The sequence below is a fragment of the Toxotes jaculatrix genome, chromosome 1, assembly GCF_017976425.1.
Source record: "Toxotes jaculatrix isolate fToxJac2 chromosome 1, fToxJac2.pri, whole genome shotgun sequence".
Lineage (NCBI taxonomy): Eukaryota > Metazoa > Chordata > Actinopteri > Toxotidae > Toxotes > Toxotes jaculatrix.
Window position 1 is genome coordinate 9,291,454 of NC_054394.1, and position 17,216 is coordinate 9,308,669.

The 17,216-nt window shown below is 45.1% G+C and overlaps 1 protein-coding gene across 3 annotated transcripts in view; it reads left to right on the forward strand.

Moving 5' to 3' along the window:
- Window positions 1–17,216, forward strand: part of fto (FTO alpha-ketoglutarate dependent dioxygenase) — a 118,341-nt gene that overhangs the window by 5,924 nt on the left and 95,201 nt on the right. For all 3 annotated transcript variants that reach the window (XM_041039288.1, XM_041039295.1, XM_041039304.1), the window contains exons 2-3: window positions 14,405–14,482; window positions 14,615–15,650. In XM_041039288.1, the coding sequence (XP_040895222.1) occupies window positions 14,405–14,482; window positions 14,615–15,650 (1,114 nt within the window). The remainder of the gene's footprint in view (window positions 1–14,404; window positions 14,483–14,614; window positions 15,651–17,216) is intronic.

Here is a 17,216-nt window from a genome sequence, read left to right on the forward strand (position 1 = left end):
GTGTGTGTGTGTTGAGGCTGCTATTGGTGTGAACACTAAGAGAACATAACACGTAAGTGTTAAAAATCCTCAATAAGCTTGTTTAGCACCACAGATATTGGAAAAATTGACCGTTACAGAGGTAATACTGCATCAGTGCATCATTCAGTCTCAACCTCCAATGAAAATAAAAGTCAGTAATAATCATTGCCACCCAGAATACATCCTAGCTGCCCTGGTTGTTACTAATTTTAGCTAACTCCAATAAAAATGATTTCACTATGCAAAGCCACCTGCATAGGACAGAGCCGTCTTCATGCTGTTTATTTGTGAATTTATTTTCTTTTGTGATGACTCACCTTTCCAATAAAAGTGCCTACTGCTTACGGTGTTGCCCAACATCTGGTTTCAATGGAAAGCCCAGAACCCTTCGTTCACAAAAGCTGCAGGAGACCAGGTTCACAAGGTGCTGTAAATAGTAACTGTTAATTTGTACATCATAAGTTCGTTTCCATAAATGTGAGCAATGAAAATGTGTTAAAATACCTGGCCTTTAGCTTATTGCTTTGTAGGGGCTGAACATAAGAAGTGCATCCTTTAGCCAGAGCCAGGTTTTAGCATTGCTGTTGGCCTGGCCAGCTGGAGGTGCCTCCTCTGCTGATCGCCATTAACAAAATAACACAGGTAGTTTATATAAAAACAAACGTACACACTACACAAGTATAGTCAGTATATGTGTGTGTGTGTGTTGAGAGAGAGAGCAAGCATTGCCAAGGTTAAAAATACAGAGCAAAACTACTTAAAAACAAAATTTGCTAAACAAACAAACATACCAAAAATAATTTGAGAATTGATATTTATTCCTTATGGATAAATAAGGTGCTTTGGATAACTGCTTCCACCTGTGGACTTCAATATCTACATCAACTTGCAGTGTGGAGTAGGTGTCCTGGTTGCCCTGGGTTTGCTTTCATGGAGCTCTTTGTATTGCTCGTTCCAGCATTTACTCAGCATCAAGTCTTTGAGAAGTGTCTGCTCACTTCAGGTAGTCTGTTCATGTCTCAGTGATTCTTCCTCTGAGCCCCTGTGTTGTTTTTTTCTTCATCAGCCTAACTTTTCCTTGCATATGCGAAGGAGCCAACGACAGCTTGACTGGCATGCTGTCAGATAGGCGATGCCTTTCCAGTGGTGGAGCATCAGCCCTTTCCTGAGCGCTTGTATGTGTGTGTGTGTGTGTGTGTGTTGATCTATGTGTCTTTGTAGAAAAGTGGGGGTATTGTCAGGACGTGACCGGCACACTTTGCATGTTCTTCTCGAGACAGGTGCTCCTGGGTGAGCACTGGTGCATGACAGTTGCCTTTCATCGCTGTCTTCTCCACACTTAACCCCTGACCAGCCCTCCCTTCTTTCTCTTCGTCTTCATCCTCTTCTCCTCTTTCCTCCCTCCCTCTTTCCTCCACGTCTGACCTCTCCTCACGGCACTTCCCTCGGCCATCCTGAGTGATGGACTGCGAAGGCTGGTGGGCGGGTTGCGCTCTGTATGTGCTGGTGGTGTGGTGCCGCAGGCTTGTCACAAGCCTAACACTGTCAGGCCACGGAAACCCAGCTGTCCAGACTGAACTGCATACACACACACTTACGCCTGCGCACGCTTACACCCACACCACAACTTTTTGTTCAGCAGTCCGTAATTCCATCCACTGGCGCTGTCAAGCACTTGATCAAACGTGCATAAAGAAAGGAGCCCCTTGGCTGAATCCCATCCTCTCCCTTCCTATCATAATGTAGGCAGATTTCCCCTCCTCTGCCTGTTTCTTCAACTCTGTTTATTCAGATGAGCCTGACTGGGGGGCAGCGGGTCACATCCACTTGCCTTGCTAAAACGGTCTTGAATTGAGGGTTGTCTCCAGTGAGATGGAGAGAGAAAAAACACAAGGAGGGGTTAGGAAGGGCTGCCGAGCGGTCATGTCAGGGCTGCTTCCAGGGCTACTTGCGTGTGTGTGTGTGTGTGTGCGTGTGCTGTGGCAGGGGTAGGGGTTAGGGAGTTTGAGGGTTCAGTTGTCAACCCCTGTGTCATGCTTGCCCTGGCCCTGTTATGTAGAGGGCATCCACTGTCATTTGTTGCAGGACTGTTTGAAGTGGAGTGAGCCACGGAAGCATAAAAAACAGTCAGCACACTGTGAGCTCTCAGGTGCCTTCAATACCACTCATTCATTTAAAAGTACAAACTCATATTCTGCAGGAACTAATACTATGTTCATTTGACACTCAAAAGTTTGTGTCTCTTCTACTTTGGCTTTTTTAGAGATATTTTTCAGGTTGGGCCTTTTAATCTCCATCATTACTGCGTGTATTGAAGATGAAGACTGATCCAGATGTTTTCTATAGCACATACTTAGTTTTTATGTTGTTTTTTTTCCTCTCTTTTGTTCTTTGAGTTCTTTGAGCTTCATCATGTTAAGTGAAGTAGGTGGATTAAAGTCATGCTTGAAGCCAACTTTGGTAAGACATACACTAGGTAAGCGGTGCTTTTTCTTTTTTTTAAACAGTCATTCTGTACTTCCAAGTTTTTTGAAGTTTATCCCACTGTGTGTGTGCGTGCATGTGTGCGTGTGTGTGTGTATGTATGTCTGCATTTGTCATTGTAGGTGTATGTGTGCACCTCATCTGACATACATCTCCCACATTCTCTCCAGTATAGAAAAACAGCAATGGTTAAGACTCCTTAAACTTGTTGTTGGAGTGTCAGCGAAGACATGAGCACAGCACACACCATGAGCTTAATCCAACAACAGCCCGTCTGCCATACGGTACACCCGCTATCTGCGAGTGAGTGGACCCCTTCCCCACAGCCATTGTCGTATATAGGGGGCATTGTCACATAGGAGATGGACTCATGTAAATGCGATGACAGGCTAGTGTCTCGGCTGACTGACAGCACAGAGGGATTGGGCTAATCTGAGTGACTGATTCGAGGCGCGCAGCGGCTCGGCTGTCCCCATAACTCCTGAGAAATAGACAGCTTCAGCAGAGTTATCTGTGTTTGTAAGTCCTTCTGCTGCACTGGGATGACAATAGGGATTAGTGCCAAGGTTCTTTAAACTGTTTTTTTTTTTTTTTATTATTTTATTTTTGGGAGGGGGGAGGGAAGGGGCCTCTTATCGGAGTCTCGGCAGGATGCTGCCGCAGCCAGTTTTCCTTGACTGTCAATTAAAGAGGGGATCATTAACTTCAAGGGTATAAATGTTCTAACACTGGTATTACGTTGGGAAGCTAAGTCGCTGACAGATGTTCCAACTTTAATTCTCCACTTGTTTTTTTGTCCTTTAATTAATTTATGTATCACTATTCGGGTTTTAAATATTTTTTCCCCCTGTCTGCTCTTTGTTAGCCTGTAATCTCAGTTACCATGGTAGTCGCAAAGACGATTGGGCCTTGTCACTCGCCTGTGTTTCTTATGAGGTTCAATCGGCTAATGTATTCAATATCACCCCAACTGAAAGGTAAACAGTATCTAATGTCGCGTGTGTTCCTGCACTGCCTCAATGCAGCCTGGAGGCGCTGGGCGGGAGAAGAACAGCATGTCTGCCTCTAGTTCTGCAGGCTTTTCAGGAGGACCCAACTACTTGGAATGGTACTTGATAAAAACAAAATGAGCACAGCTTGTATCTCTGTACATGTGTGGATTTTTGGGAGGTAAACAAAAGTAGTGTACTACTTTGTGGTTTTCTTTTGGAGGCTTTGTTGGCAGTTGTGAAGCATAAGTATGACAACTGTGGTTGAGATTTTCCGGCGCAGAGCTGCAATGGGATACAGTAAAGTGCATACTATAGGTAGCCACATAGAGAAAGAAAGAAAACTGGAGGAGGAGAGATGTTAAGGGGAGTGGGAGAGAGATAGGCGACAGAGACTGCTAATGGGCAAACTCTCTTCATCCACCGCTACTGCCATCACCACCACCACCCTGTTCTCTCATGACAGCTCTTTTCCTTTGTTCTCCCCCTCGGCCCACTCTCTGCCGGGGATTCGTGACAAGTTTTCGCGGGCTGATCAAACACTACGGTGACACCTGATTAGGATATAGCGCGTGTTTACAGTCGTGCATGGCGAGGACCCCCTCCTTCTCAGACAACAAGGGAGACTTCACCTTGACTAATTAAATTTGCACCTGCAATGCCAGCTGTGACAGCCACTGGAGGGCTGCATTTATTTATGTCACTCCATACATACTTCCTGTGACGCTCATGGAGGCTGAGTTTGCACGAGCTGCTCTGTTTACCCACAGTGTGGGTTTCTCCAATGGCTGTCTTTATTGTGTTTCTATCTGCCATGATGTTGGGGGTTAGCTTAGTCCTCCACTGTGGAGACAGGTGATTGTATCTGCAGTTGTGGAGCTACTCCAGGGGGCACTGTTGAGCAGCAAAGAGGGCAGGAAGATGGACATACATCACTAAATCGTCTCGAACGTCATGGTGTAAATTCCTGTGTGAAATATCTTGGCTTTGAAAATTGCTTCGGGCTGATAACTAAAACTATGTTTTTACTGAAATATTTTAACTGAAATGATTTTCCATATATATTTGTCATTTTTTCTTTGCTTTTAAAATTGCAAAATTAAATTCCGACACTCGCGTAGGTAGGATAGCAGGTGCCACAACTTGCCATATGAAAGTAATTTGCATAACATTTACAACAAAAACTTGTTGACCAGTTTTACCTAGTATAGTAGTTTTTAGCAGCCAGTGGATGGTCTAATTTTATTAGGGTCAGTTTTGCATAGTGACTAAGATAAATTGAATTTTGTATTATTTCTTGTGAGTCAGAAGGAGCCTTTATTTAAAATAATATTGTGTGTTCCTCCGTCAAAGCGTGTGTGTATTTCATCATGCATTAATGTGCGTACATATGTGCGCTTGTACATGATCTGCCTCTCAAGTGTGTGTGTGTGTGTGTGTGTGTGTGTGTATCTATCTAAATCAGTGTTGAGAGTGTAAAAGGCCACAGCTGAAGTGAGCAGGACATCAGTCACCCAGTAGCAGGAGACAGGGCCTGATAATTTGTGCCCCCCCCCCCCCCCCCCCCTCCTCCCTTGGTCTATCCACCCCCCCCATCCTGCCTCCCCAGCCTCAAATTGACCAGGCTCGACTGCTGGTCATGCTGTATTACATGGGTTAGATGAAGTAATTATTTCTAGGCCACTGACTACAAGCAAGATTAATAGTTTTTGAAACGGCCATAATGGAGGGCTGACCTGCCGTGACATAAGCATTATTTCAAGCTCACCTCAACTCTCATCCCTCTCACCTCTGGGCACCGGCAGAGTGTGATTTATACCTGGGCTAATGAGGGGAGGGGACCTAGGAGCCCAGGGCCACCAGCCTACCAGTGCAGTGTGACGGGCTTACTCCCCTAACTGAAAAGACAGTGGGGTCACTTGAGGAAGGCTGGTGCAGTGTTTTGCATGATTGGGTTTTGTATGTAAAAAAAAAAAGTCATGATTTGAGTGTATGCTCAAATTTGACTTGAAACTTTAATGGTTTAGTCTGTTCTTTGGAAAGGATTTGTGCGCCCTGAGATGTCTGTGACAGAATAGAGCAATATGCTACTGATATTGAATCTCTCAGGGGTCACTTCATCTGTTCACCCCACCACCTCTGATGCTCTGGCGCCTTAAAGAGCAGAGAAGCTGGAAAGTTGTCACTAGGTGGCACTTGGACATCATGTTATCAGATGCTCCCCCTTCACCCCACCACCAGCCTCTTCCCCTCCCTCCCTTCCTACCTCCTTTCTTGCCTCCCTCGCTTCCTCCCTCCACTCTGTGCTAAGTACACCTCAGATGTCAGGGTGTTTTATTTTTATTGGATGAGGGCAGTGTGTAATGCATTCACCTCCGTTCCTGCCAGCTGTTAAATGCCCCAGAACATGGTCTGGCCAGGCTCCGCCCCGTTAACCCCTCTGATTGGCTGTAATAATTAGCAGAAGTGAACAGTAACTATGGGGCTGAGCGAAGGTTTGGGACAGCTTGCGAACTCCCTGATACGTACGTGACAGAACAGTCCGTCCTGCCTGGGTTCAAGTGACCCGGGTCTGGCCACATCCTTGCTGACTCCAGTGCAGCGTGTATATTTTGAGCTTTAATATTAACCCTAAACTTAAACACATGCATGCGGTGTGGCGCCAGCAATTACATTTTCAAATGGCTGGGTTTGTAAACCTCCAGGATGTTAATCTGTCACCATTCAAGCTACTGGGAAGAGTGAAAAGAGGATTAAGCTATTCAATTCCTGGTAGAATATTTTCCTTTGTTCAGAATGAGTGAAGGAAAAATAAATAAAGAAATGAGGTGGCTTCTCAAGCAAGACAAGTGCCGTCTGCTATACTTCAGGATTTGGCTAATGCCATTACAGCAAACTTATCTGCTTCAGGATTCCAGGAAGACAGGGTGACGGTCGTGTAAACAGCCCCAAATGATATCCGGCCCTTAATTCAATATTAATCTGAGGTCACATCATAATGCCAGTTTATCTGGGTCAAAGACGACATGACTGAGAATTGGACCTGTCCTAGATGTTCAGTCCACATCTGTTTTGTGCCATATGTTTTTTCTGGTGGCTAAGGCGATTGTCGGTATTTAAACCTAGACCACTGCCCTAGCTTGTTAATAATACCGTGTTCAAAAAGCAGATTCAACAAATACATCTCAGCAATTAATTCAAGAAGTTGTCCTAGTTGTCTGTAGAAAAGTACACGATCTAGAGAGAAACAGCTCATCACATTTTGATGGATGGCAACTTAGGCCTGTGCTTGGAAAAAAAATTGAAGCGGACAGGATCCTCTCTATTTTTCATACGTTGTATGATCTTCTGATTTTTTTTTTTTCCCTCCAAAATGGCTCATTTTATGTTGTAGTGAGTGTGACATACAGTCAAGTTGATGGTAAAATATCCTTGAAGTGTTTTGTCAAGCAACACACGGTATCAAATCTGATGTTTAGCATAAGGTTATAATATATCACATGATAATTGTCACAACTGTCAGCCAATTCAGCACAGTACCCCTGTCTTAGCCCCTCGTTTGCCCTTGACTCCCAACCCCTCGGGTCGGATTGCACATCATCTTTATCCCAGATGAAGTACCAGACTCGGTAGTGTCAGAAGATGATCTAATATGGAGCCGAAAGGACACAGAGCTGGGAAATCATCGTCATTTGAAGAGGTTGCTTGTCACATGATGGGTTTGATCAGCCCGTGCTGCGGTACACAGAGCCGGGTCTTTGCACTGTCTAACAGTGGTACTGGATTAGAGACACAAGCCACTTCTACTGTGATCAGTCACTCACACACAGAGACACGCGGCAGGACTGAAATCCTCCTTGCACACTTCATCCACATCATGTACAGCCTTCTTCGTCAAGCCTACTGTATGGAAATGAGGAATGCTGCTGTTGACAGTGATAGTACATGGCATTTTTGATGTTTTATTCTATAACTAATGGTATACCACAGCTTCCATAATACAGGTTTCTCCCTCAGAGTTAAATACAGCACCAGGCGGTGTTGGTCTATAGCTGGCTGACCTGCCTGAATGCTACTGATCTGTGACATGTTGAGACAATGGCAGTGTGTGTGAAGAGTCTGGCCCTACACCCTTCCGACAGTGTGTATGGCTAAGTGCTATTGAATTGTTTATTGTCACAAATCACAAGCCTTTCAATGACCAGGTGCGACCAGCGTACACCCACACATCCATCCATCCAGCTGCTCTACCCTGAGCGATGTGTTGGTCTGCTGGGCTCTGAGGAGCGTAACGTCAGCCTCTGGAGCTGGGGATTTTAAACGCTCCACCTGCTTATCGATCTCTTCTGCCCTGCTGAGCCAGCCAGGCTTGGGCTACATAGAGAGAGAGAAAGAGAGACAGACAGAGAGAGAGAGAGGGAGGGAGAGAGAGAAGGCATGATGCGGAGGGGAAGGGCAATGTGGGGGCCTCAGTCCTCTGGTCCTCAGGTCTGTCCTTGACACTGCCTGTGGGACTGGCCTGGAGGACGCCTCTTGTCCTCCCGGCAAGCCCCGCATCTAGCCCCTACAACTAGCCGGCCCTCCCCCTGGGCCAAGCTGCACTTTGCACAGCCATATTGATTTTTTGGAGGGGCAGGAAAAGTGTGGCTGGGTGGTGAGAGCGAACGAGGGAGGGAGGGGGAAATGGAGAAATCGAGGGAGCTTTCTAAAGCACTGACTTCTCCTTGACTGCACCTCGAGACGCGACAACCCTGTTAGAACAACTCAATGGCCCTGGTGCCCTGCTGAAAACTGCTAATCACAGTCTTTCAATCAACGCTCTCCTTCCTCTCCTCTCTTCTCCTTCCTCCCTCCCTCCATCTCTCTCCCTTTCTCATTTTCTCACTCTTTCCCCTGACTTTCCCCTTGCTGAACTGGACCGTGCCTGAATACCAAGGGACTGTGTCTGCATTAAAACCGGCCATTCCACATGGAAAACAGCTGACCTCGTGAAAGCATGTTGTAATTTGAAGGAGAAAACTAAAAAGCTTTTCTCAATCGACATAATCTTAATGGAAACATTATGGCCCGGCAGCAAACTAACAATTAAGGCAGAACGGTTCTTGCATGTTGGTGGTGTTGGCTGAGAGTTCATAGAAATAGGACATTGTCTCTTGTGATGACAAGGCTGCTAGTGTGCATCCTGTGCTGCGTGTAAAGCTCAAGATACCCTTGAACAAGATGTTTAAATCCCAGTTGCTTTGGTGAAGAATAGAGAAACTTTTTATTGTCTAGCAGAAATCTTTAGATGTACTGAGCAGCTCCTGTGTGTGAAAATGTGTAGGTATCAGAGTGTGAAGCAGCTAGTATGTTTCTGATAAAGAGCATGCTCAGTCAATCTCTCCCGGACAAATAAAAAGGTTGTGTAAGGCATGCATCGACAGATCTCTCAAATCGCCCTCCTCTTTTTCTCTTCTTTCCCTCTTTCCTTCTCTCCAGATTTGACACTTGCTAAAGGTCACAGAAACATCTTTTTTTTCCCCCTTTGAGGTGTAGATAAGTGTGAAATAGAAGTTGACACCACAGACACATTGAAAAGCACTTAAACAGAGTGGCCATGTGCCAACCTGTCTGTGTCTGGCTTTGTGCATTTGTAAATACTTTTGAATGATTGATCTGGAGACCTGGGTCTCTCTGTAAGCCTGTCAGGTGCAGTGAGAGAGATGGAGAGTGGGAGAGTTCAAAAAACAGATGAGGTCCAATACTTTTTTTTCCCGCCCTTCATCTCTTTCTCTCTCACATGCACACACACTCTCTATCTGACAGAATTACATGTACCCTGGGAAGACCTGAAGAGTAGCTTTAAGTAAGTATGTGTGTGAGAAAGTGTACGCACGGCTCACAGATAGAGAGAATCGGACAGGCCTTTTGATGTTCAGTTAAATTGGCATACCGGGTGTCTGTTAGTTTACCTTATCCCGCAAATGTGACATTTTTCAAACGCGACTAGGCCCCAATAAAGGTGGGTCACATTGTGTGTGTGTGTGTGTGTGTGTGAATCTAATTAATGACTGGCAGCGGTCCCCCACAGCTCTGGTAATGTGCTTAGATCAGTGTTATAAACAGGGCGTGAAAGGTCTGCCCAGCGCCAGCCCTTTAAATGACTGGCCGCTTGTTCAGGTAGATGGATGGAAATGTTCTATTATTAATGATCACGTCCCCCCGCTGACCTGTCGCGAGGTGAAATGAACAACGCAGCCTTCAGCCTCCAACAACAATTAACGGGCCAGAGCCGGCCTGTCTGCCATTTGTCATCACTTACCCCACCTGTGGACCCCCCTCTGAACACATGCTGAACCTGTCTGTCGATATGTACACAATGTTCCCATCGCTGATTTGAAAAAAAATATGCAGTGGTTAATGGCGAAGCATTCATCCTCAGTTATTCCTGATTATTTCTATTTTTTCTTTCCTTTTTTGTTGCCAATTTTGAATGGAAAAAAAAACAAAACATGAAAAAAAAGTTTCTGCACTTTATGAATTGTATCCACAGTGTGTCTATGTGAGAAACATGTTGAGGATTATGTTCTTAGCAACTGACATAAACATTTGATCCATTGTGTTTGCATGAGCTTGAATGGACTACCTTGCATTAAACATGATTTGCAAATCTGGGCAAGACCTACTTGCCAAACTGAGTCTGTAAATACATCTCAGGATAATACAGATTATCTCGAAAAAAATTTGGTATCAACAGAAAAGTAGCTGAAAGCCCATGTTTTAGATGTTCCAGGCAACATCCTCCTGACTGACCTCTGGCTCTCACAGTCCAATTCATATTCATGGGACTGGTCCTGAGCAGGAGTGTGCAGACACGGGGTTACACATTACTGACGCCCCCGCTCTGAGGTCAACTCCCACACATTCCAGTTAGCCATTTACCAGTCTGCCCAGTTAGCCATCACACTGAGTCACAACTTCGAGCTGGTATTCTTAAAATAAATGAATGCCACGAGTGGCTGTAAACAAAATGTCAGAAGTGTGAAATGGTTAATTTTTTGCCCTGGATGTTTTTGTAGGGTGGCATGCATGATCAGCATAATCAGTGAAAATAGTTGAAAAGGGCCTTTTCTCACACTGTAACTACTGTTGGAGCTGCTGTTTTTCAGTTAGTGTATTTGCTAGCATGGATATATTTTAGATACATGTTCTAAAAAAGTGTCATGAATGATAAAACTCTGCATCTAGAAGCACCGTAACAAAAGTGGAACCTCTGCCTGTGTATGTGGTTGTGTGTGTGTGTGTGTGTGTGTGTGTGTGTGTGTGTGTGTGTGTGTGTGTGTGTGTGTGTGTGTGTGTGTGTGTGTGTGCACTTGTGTGGGTATTTTGTGTGTAATGGCACCTGGGTGCTGTGTTATCTCACTATAGTTCAAGGAAGGGACATACTCTGAAGATGAGGTAGACCTTGACCTGTACAGACCTTTATGGAACAAACATGAATATAATTAGCTGATGGATGTTGGGTTTTTCATTTCTTAAATTCCTCTCCATGTATTTTTTTTTCCCTCACTTCACATTCAAAACTGAATTCAAAGCTTCTATAAACTTTTTCTGCATCAGACATTGAAACACAATTGTTCTGGTGGAGTGGGCACTTCCTGCCCTTCTCTGCGCCCTCTGTCGCTTCGCACAAGCTCCCTACATTCTTCGATCCGGTGCCAAATGGAGCAGGGCGGAAGCGCCTTTGATGCACACGGGTAGTCTGTCTGTTCGAGTCCGACGTTTTACAGCTGGCTTGTCAAAACTGTTGATTCACCATCACTTTTGCAGAAGAAGACCAGTTCTGAAACGGGTGTCACACAAGTACCAATGGCCTTCTGTTTAAACACAGAGCTCTGTTACACAGCTACCTCTCTTCGCAGTTGAGTTGACCTGTTTGAGATCCAAGGTTGTCTGTCTATCTGTCTGCACTCTGAGGCACCTATATTGATGGAAGTGCTGTCCTCCTTTGGCTGGAGCCTTTGAATAAAATATCCTGTACCTCTTGTCTCACAATATAGACTAAGAAGAACATATTGTTGTAATAGATAAAACCCAAAAAAGGAACCCAATTTTTGTCTTAGGAGACAAGAGACCTAAAGGACCAAAAAGTGTGCTTTGAAAAACACTGGAAGTGCCACTACATGGGGCGACAGTTTCACTTATTAAGCCCTCCTCAGGGCTTACTCTACATTGTTGTTTTGATCTGCAGTTATGATGCATTAGCCAAATCTAGACAAGCCCGCTGAGATTCATGTGTCCTCCTTCAGCAGCCGTGCCACATACACTACGTTCCAATAGAACCTCTGGGGCAGACACAAGCTAGACTGAAAGTGCTTTTATCCCCGCAGCGGCGGAGTTATCTGGCTATTTTGAGCTATTGATGCTTAGTGCTGGACATTAATCTACTCTGCAAAGAACGCTTTGAAGAAAGTGTCCGTTGAAGTGTCACAGATGGGAAATAAATGAAATTAATAAATATATGGTACACAGTTTGATATCTCTCATAGGCCAAGATCAAAGCAAACCAATTGAGTTCTATTCTACCTAATATGTTTTTCTGTGATAAACAGTCCGGCTGAGGGAATAATCCCATCAAGGAAGAGAGAGATTAAAAACAGCATCAGATATATCACTCAGTGCAGACGGTTGGCACGGCTACCGTGAAGTATCTGCGTTATTATGGGATTGGTAATCTCGTTTCTTGGGTCTGAGTGGAAGCGCAGACCTTTTTTTTCTGTGCCTCGTGGAATCAGACACAGAGACAGGAAGACAGACACGGCGGCTCTCTGATACTGCAAGAGTCCATCTGCTTCAGAGGGCTCCGGTAACTTCTTGTCTTTCTTTTTTTCTGTGGAATTTCTGAGTAGCTTGATACATTTGACACGTGTGTGACAGCCCTGGTTTGGGGTTGAGGCATCATGCTCGCTACCCCGGCTGTGTGTTTTCCAGGAAGGACATGTATGTCTGTGCATGAGAGCCTTACACACACACACACACACACACACATATAGCATGTAGGCACACTTTTGTGCTTGTGTACAGAGCAGTGCTTTGCACACTCTGAATAAAGCAGACTGTAATGATCTTACTTATGTGCGCACATGCACACATCTGCAGTAGATGGATGCCAGGATGCAGACTCACGGCAGCACAGGGGTATACACACACAGTCACACAGATATACACGGATGTGTGCACATGCAACACTAGCCCAGAGCCTCACCTTGATATCTTGAGCTTCTGTCATGAGTTAGAATTTGACACCAATGAATGTGTCAGGTTGTCAATTTCTTCCAACAGCCTTTGAATGCAGTCTGGCCATGAATAGTGCATGTTGTTTTGTTTTTTAGATTCCAACTGTCTGCAAGTCTGTTTTTTTTTTTCCATCCATCCAGAATAACTTGGAAGGCCTGTACACTCATGTGCATCCTTTAAGAAAACTTTCAGTGGGTGTTGTGTTGTTTAGCCTAAGGTAAAGATTCAGCCCGCAAGGTAAATTCACCAAACTGCCTCAGATCTGATGGCCTCCCATTTCTTCTGCCTCTGTTTCTGGGATCTGTTTTCCTGTCTCCTGTCTTTAATGCACATAGTTTCACCACTTGCACTTTTTTTGATCCAGCCCCCCTTTTGAGTCAGGAGACACATCTTTTTATCCCAGCACTTCAGTGTTATTAACCGGACGTTTTATTTCCCTCTAAAAGTCAGGACATATTTTGGCAGCCGCTTCCCATATTCCCTGTAGCGTGCCACATGAGGTCTTTGGCATTATTAGGGCAGAAGAAATGTTTGAAATATTTGTTGTAAATGTCTCAGAAATATACACAGGGTTGATTCTCCTTAAGCTGTCACAACCGCTTGGCCATTAATCCAAAGGCCGTTCGCCCCAGAACTTTAAAGAGATGTAAAAAGACGGTGGCATGTCGGTGACATTTCTCCTTCTCCTGCTGCTGAGACACCATTCGGAGGCTGTGTGTGTGTGTGTGTGTGTGCACACCTGTGGGGAATGAATATGAGGTCATGAGACCACAGACCGAACACTTGTGTGAACGTACTCTTACATTCACACAAGCACGTACTGGAGGGGAAGAAAGAGGCAGGGCGGGGAAACAGTTGTGAAATTTATTTGGGCATATAGTTTTTATGCCAGTTGCCATTGGATTTACAGGTCAGAATGGAATGTGGCCCAATGAAAGGTACTTTGATCCCTCCACCAGGTTGACGGTTTTATTGGAGGAGCTCTGTATGGCACAGGGCATCTTTTATAAGGTTGTGAGGAACCCCACGGCAGCCTTCACAAAATCATAAACATGTGAGACGTCAGTGAACGTGACTGGTTACCAGGTTTCTGTGATATCACGGCCAGATTTGAATGTATCCGTCCTTTGTACCATTTTATTTTAGTCAGCACGGACGGTCAGTTGTCGTACATTTCACACTATTAGAGTGAATGCATTTAATGTGAGATGGTTGGAGATGTATTAGGCTCAGCAAATGCTTCTAGGATATTAGTCTTGTACTCAAACTTTAAGTGCCAAAGTAGAAGAAGCATTAGAACCAGATCCTGTATTTTCCCTGATAACATGTTCATTAATGAGTAATGTTTTTCACAGATAACAATGTTTTGATGACTTAACATATGTAGGTTATACAAAGCTAGGCGTGTGATCATTTCAGAAATTTAGGGCTCAGGTAAATTCAAAAATTTTGAGGTATTTGGGAGTTTGGCAAGGACTTCTTCCTACCCCTCCCAAAAAAGCTGTACACTGAATCTATTTGATCAGAATAGAAAAGTTAAACAAAGTAAACATATAAAAACACAATAGCACACAATAGCTAAATACAGTAGGTTCCTACAGCTGCTTATCAGTGCACTGTGTTCTGTTCCACAGAGGCGGAAGTTACTGCAGGAGTTGGGAGACCAGAAGATCCCCTTTCTGGGACCTTCAGACCGGGGCTTTCAGCAACTGGTGAGTCCACCACAGTTCCAGATAATGCTAATAATCTCTGAACCTGTAAGTCTTCTCAGTCAGATTTCAAACAGATGTTTTTGAATTTTTGCTGCCATGTCATCATGATAGAAAAAGATTTATGTTTCCCAGTGGGACTCCAGTTACTCTGGACTGGTTCTGAGGAGATCCTGCTCGCTGCCTGCTGAGCTCCATGGCCGGGTGCAGGCAGCTCTGCTCACCCTGCGAAGCAAGGGCTGCCTCCTGAGGGATCTGGTTCGTGTCCGCGACCGAGATGTTTTCACCGCCGTGTCACGGGCTCTGCTGGGTGAGCCAGGCCACACCTATCGCTATCTGGACACACGGCTCTTTGCCATCCCCTGGCACAGCGAGGACACTGAGGTCAAAGGACAAAACTGTTGTGACCCTGACTTGAGAGCTGCATGCAAGGCATTGTGGGAGCTTAACACCTTCTTCTGCTCCGACGTGTCTCAGTTGAAGGAAGGAGACAGGCTCGCACAATGCGCAAAGGGTGAGGTAGAGGCCAAACAGGGTAAAGAGGGGGACACAGAGTCTAAACACAGTGAAGACTCCAAGAACAGTGAAGGAGGGGACTCAGAGTCCAGACAAAGTGAGGAGGGGGACACGGAGTCCAAGCACAGCGAGGAGTGGGACATTGAGTCAAAACACAGTGAAGAAGGCTGCTCTGGGTCAAAACAAGAAGGGGAGTGGGAGACTGAGTCCAAACACAGCAGTGAGGAGGGAGAGTCGTCCCAGGTCAAACCAAGTGAAACCAGTGCCGAAGCAGGGTCAGAACAGAGCGAAGGAAAATGCCCTGGCTGGGCGCCTAAGGCCATCAGTGGCGCAGAGGCCGAACCTGTGGGACTAGGCGCCCAGGGGAAACCTGTGGCCGAACTAAAGCACAGCCTGTCAGATTACCACATTGAGGACAAGGAGGAACAGGCAAGCGGGCAGGGTTGTTCCCAGCCCAGTCCACCACAGGTATGCAGCGGTCCCGTCAAGTTCAATGTCACCTTACTCAACTATATGGACCCAGCAGCTATGAGCCAGCTGAAAGAGGAGCCATACTACGGCATGGGGAAAATGGCGGTTGGCTGGCACCACGATGAGAACCTGATCACTCATTCACCAGTGGCTGTTTACAGCTACAGCTGTCACGATGACAAAGGTAAGGGTCAAATCTAAAATAGCGTACTTGTCATAACTGGGTCGAACCTTAAAAACCATAGATTTAACACTTGAGAATATTTAATTGAACACTTTAATCCAAAGCGCGTCATGCTAGTCCTTGGTATACAGTTTCTGAAATTAAATTAAGATTCTTTTTTCTCTTTCACTTCGATATCCCATCAACCTATCTCAGTTTCTTTATGTTGGATCAGATGCAGCTAACCTTGTGTATTATGGCCCTACAGTGGCACTGTAGCAGCTGTAGACATGGCCTCTGGTGAGGCAACCATCAGATCCATCTATGCGATAGTGTCAGGGCATTATCAAATGTCATCACCGGGTTGCTGCTGACAGTCTTATCTGCGACTGTGCGTTGGGAGATCACAGACATTCGGATCTGAGCTCTTAACAAACGCTCAATGGCGGAGTTTAACAAACAGGTCTTATCACACACACTGCATCTCATCTAAATCATTTCCCCAAGAAATGATCGATGTGCAATTATCTGATATGGTAAAATGAGCCGTGCTTTGAAAAGTCTTCCTGACTGTACTGTGTGGATGATACATCGTCTCCTAATTATGGAACGTGCACTCTTTCCAGAGCTGATCGTATTTTCCTGATCGAGTTGATAGAGAATCTCATTGTGAGGAGAACTTTGCTTTCTAGATATGCAAAACAGTATAACAGAGACAGTACCACCGCATGAAAAATCTTTACTTAAAATAAGGTAATTGTCATTTGTATGTCTCATTTTATTGTTTTATTTATTATTGTTTTTTATGATAAAAATTATATTCAGATGATGCCACGAACTAGATGATTTCATGTTGCGGGTGGAGCTAAACGTGCAGCAGTTGTTCAGCAAACACACTGTACATAGACTGCACCGTCAAAGGTGAGAGCTCTACACGGTCTGCATCTGTGTCTTGAAACTGTTATTTTACGGTATCACGCAGGTGTAGTGCCAACTGCTCTGACATCCCAACACGCTTTGCAGCTGGGCTTTCTTCATTGGGATTTCTTAACCAGAAACACCTGCTCTAGAGGTCTGCTCCGATGATTTGTTTTAAGCCATTTCAACTCTGACCCTGTGAACACGGGCTTCAAACACTATGCCGTAACACCTTGCCGTGCTCAGCAGCTGTGTCTTTTCTAGTTCTCGGTGACCCCACAGCTCCAGACTTTAGAGAGGAAAGTCTGAGCAGAGCGGCATAGAGATATATTCCAGTTGCTGGCTCTGAGGGCTCCCAGAACCAGCTAATGAAACTGTTACCTTGAGGAATGCGGCGCTTTTAGAGAAGAAAGAAAAACAGCACATTAGATATCTTAGATTTACACAGACTAGATGTTTTGTGTGACACCCGCTTCCTTTGAGAGGCTTTTTTCTCTCTGAGCAGCCTCACCTTGTGATTTTTTTTTTTTTTTTGCTTCAGCCAGAGAAGTGTTCTGAGCTGTGTTTTTCCCAGCTGCGCTGATCCAAAGGAATCTGCCACGACTGAGTGTTTTCCAGCACAGAGGATGATCTTCCACCATTCCTGAGGCCTTGGGGAGTGCTGTCATT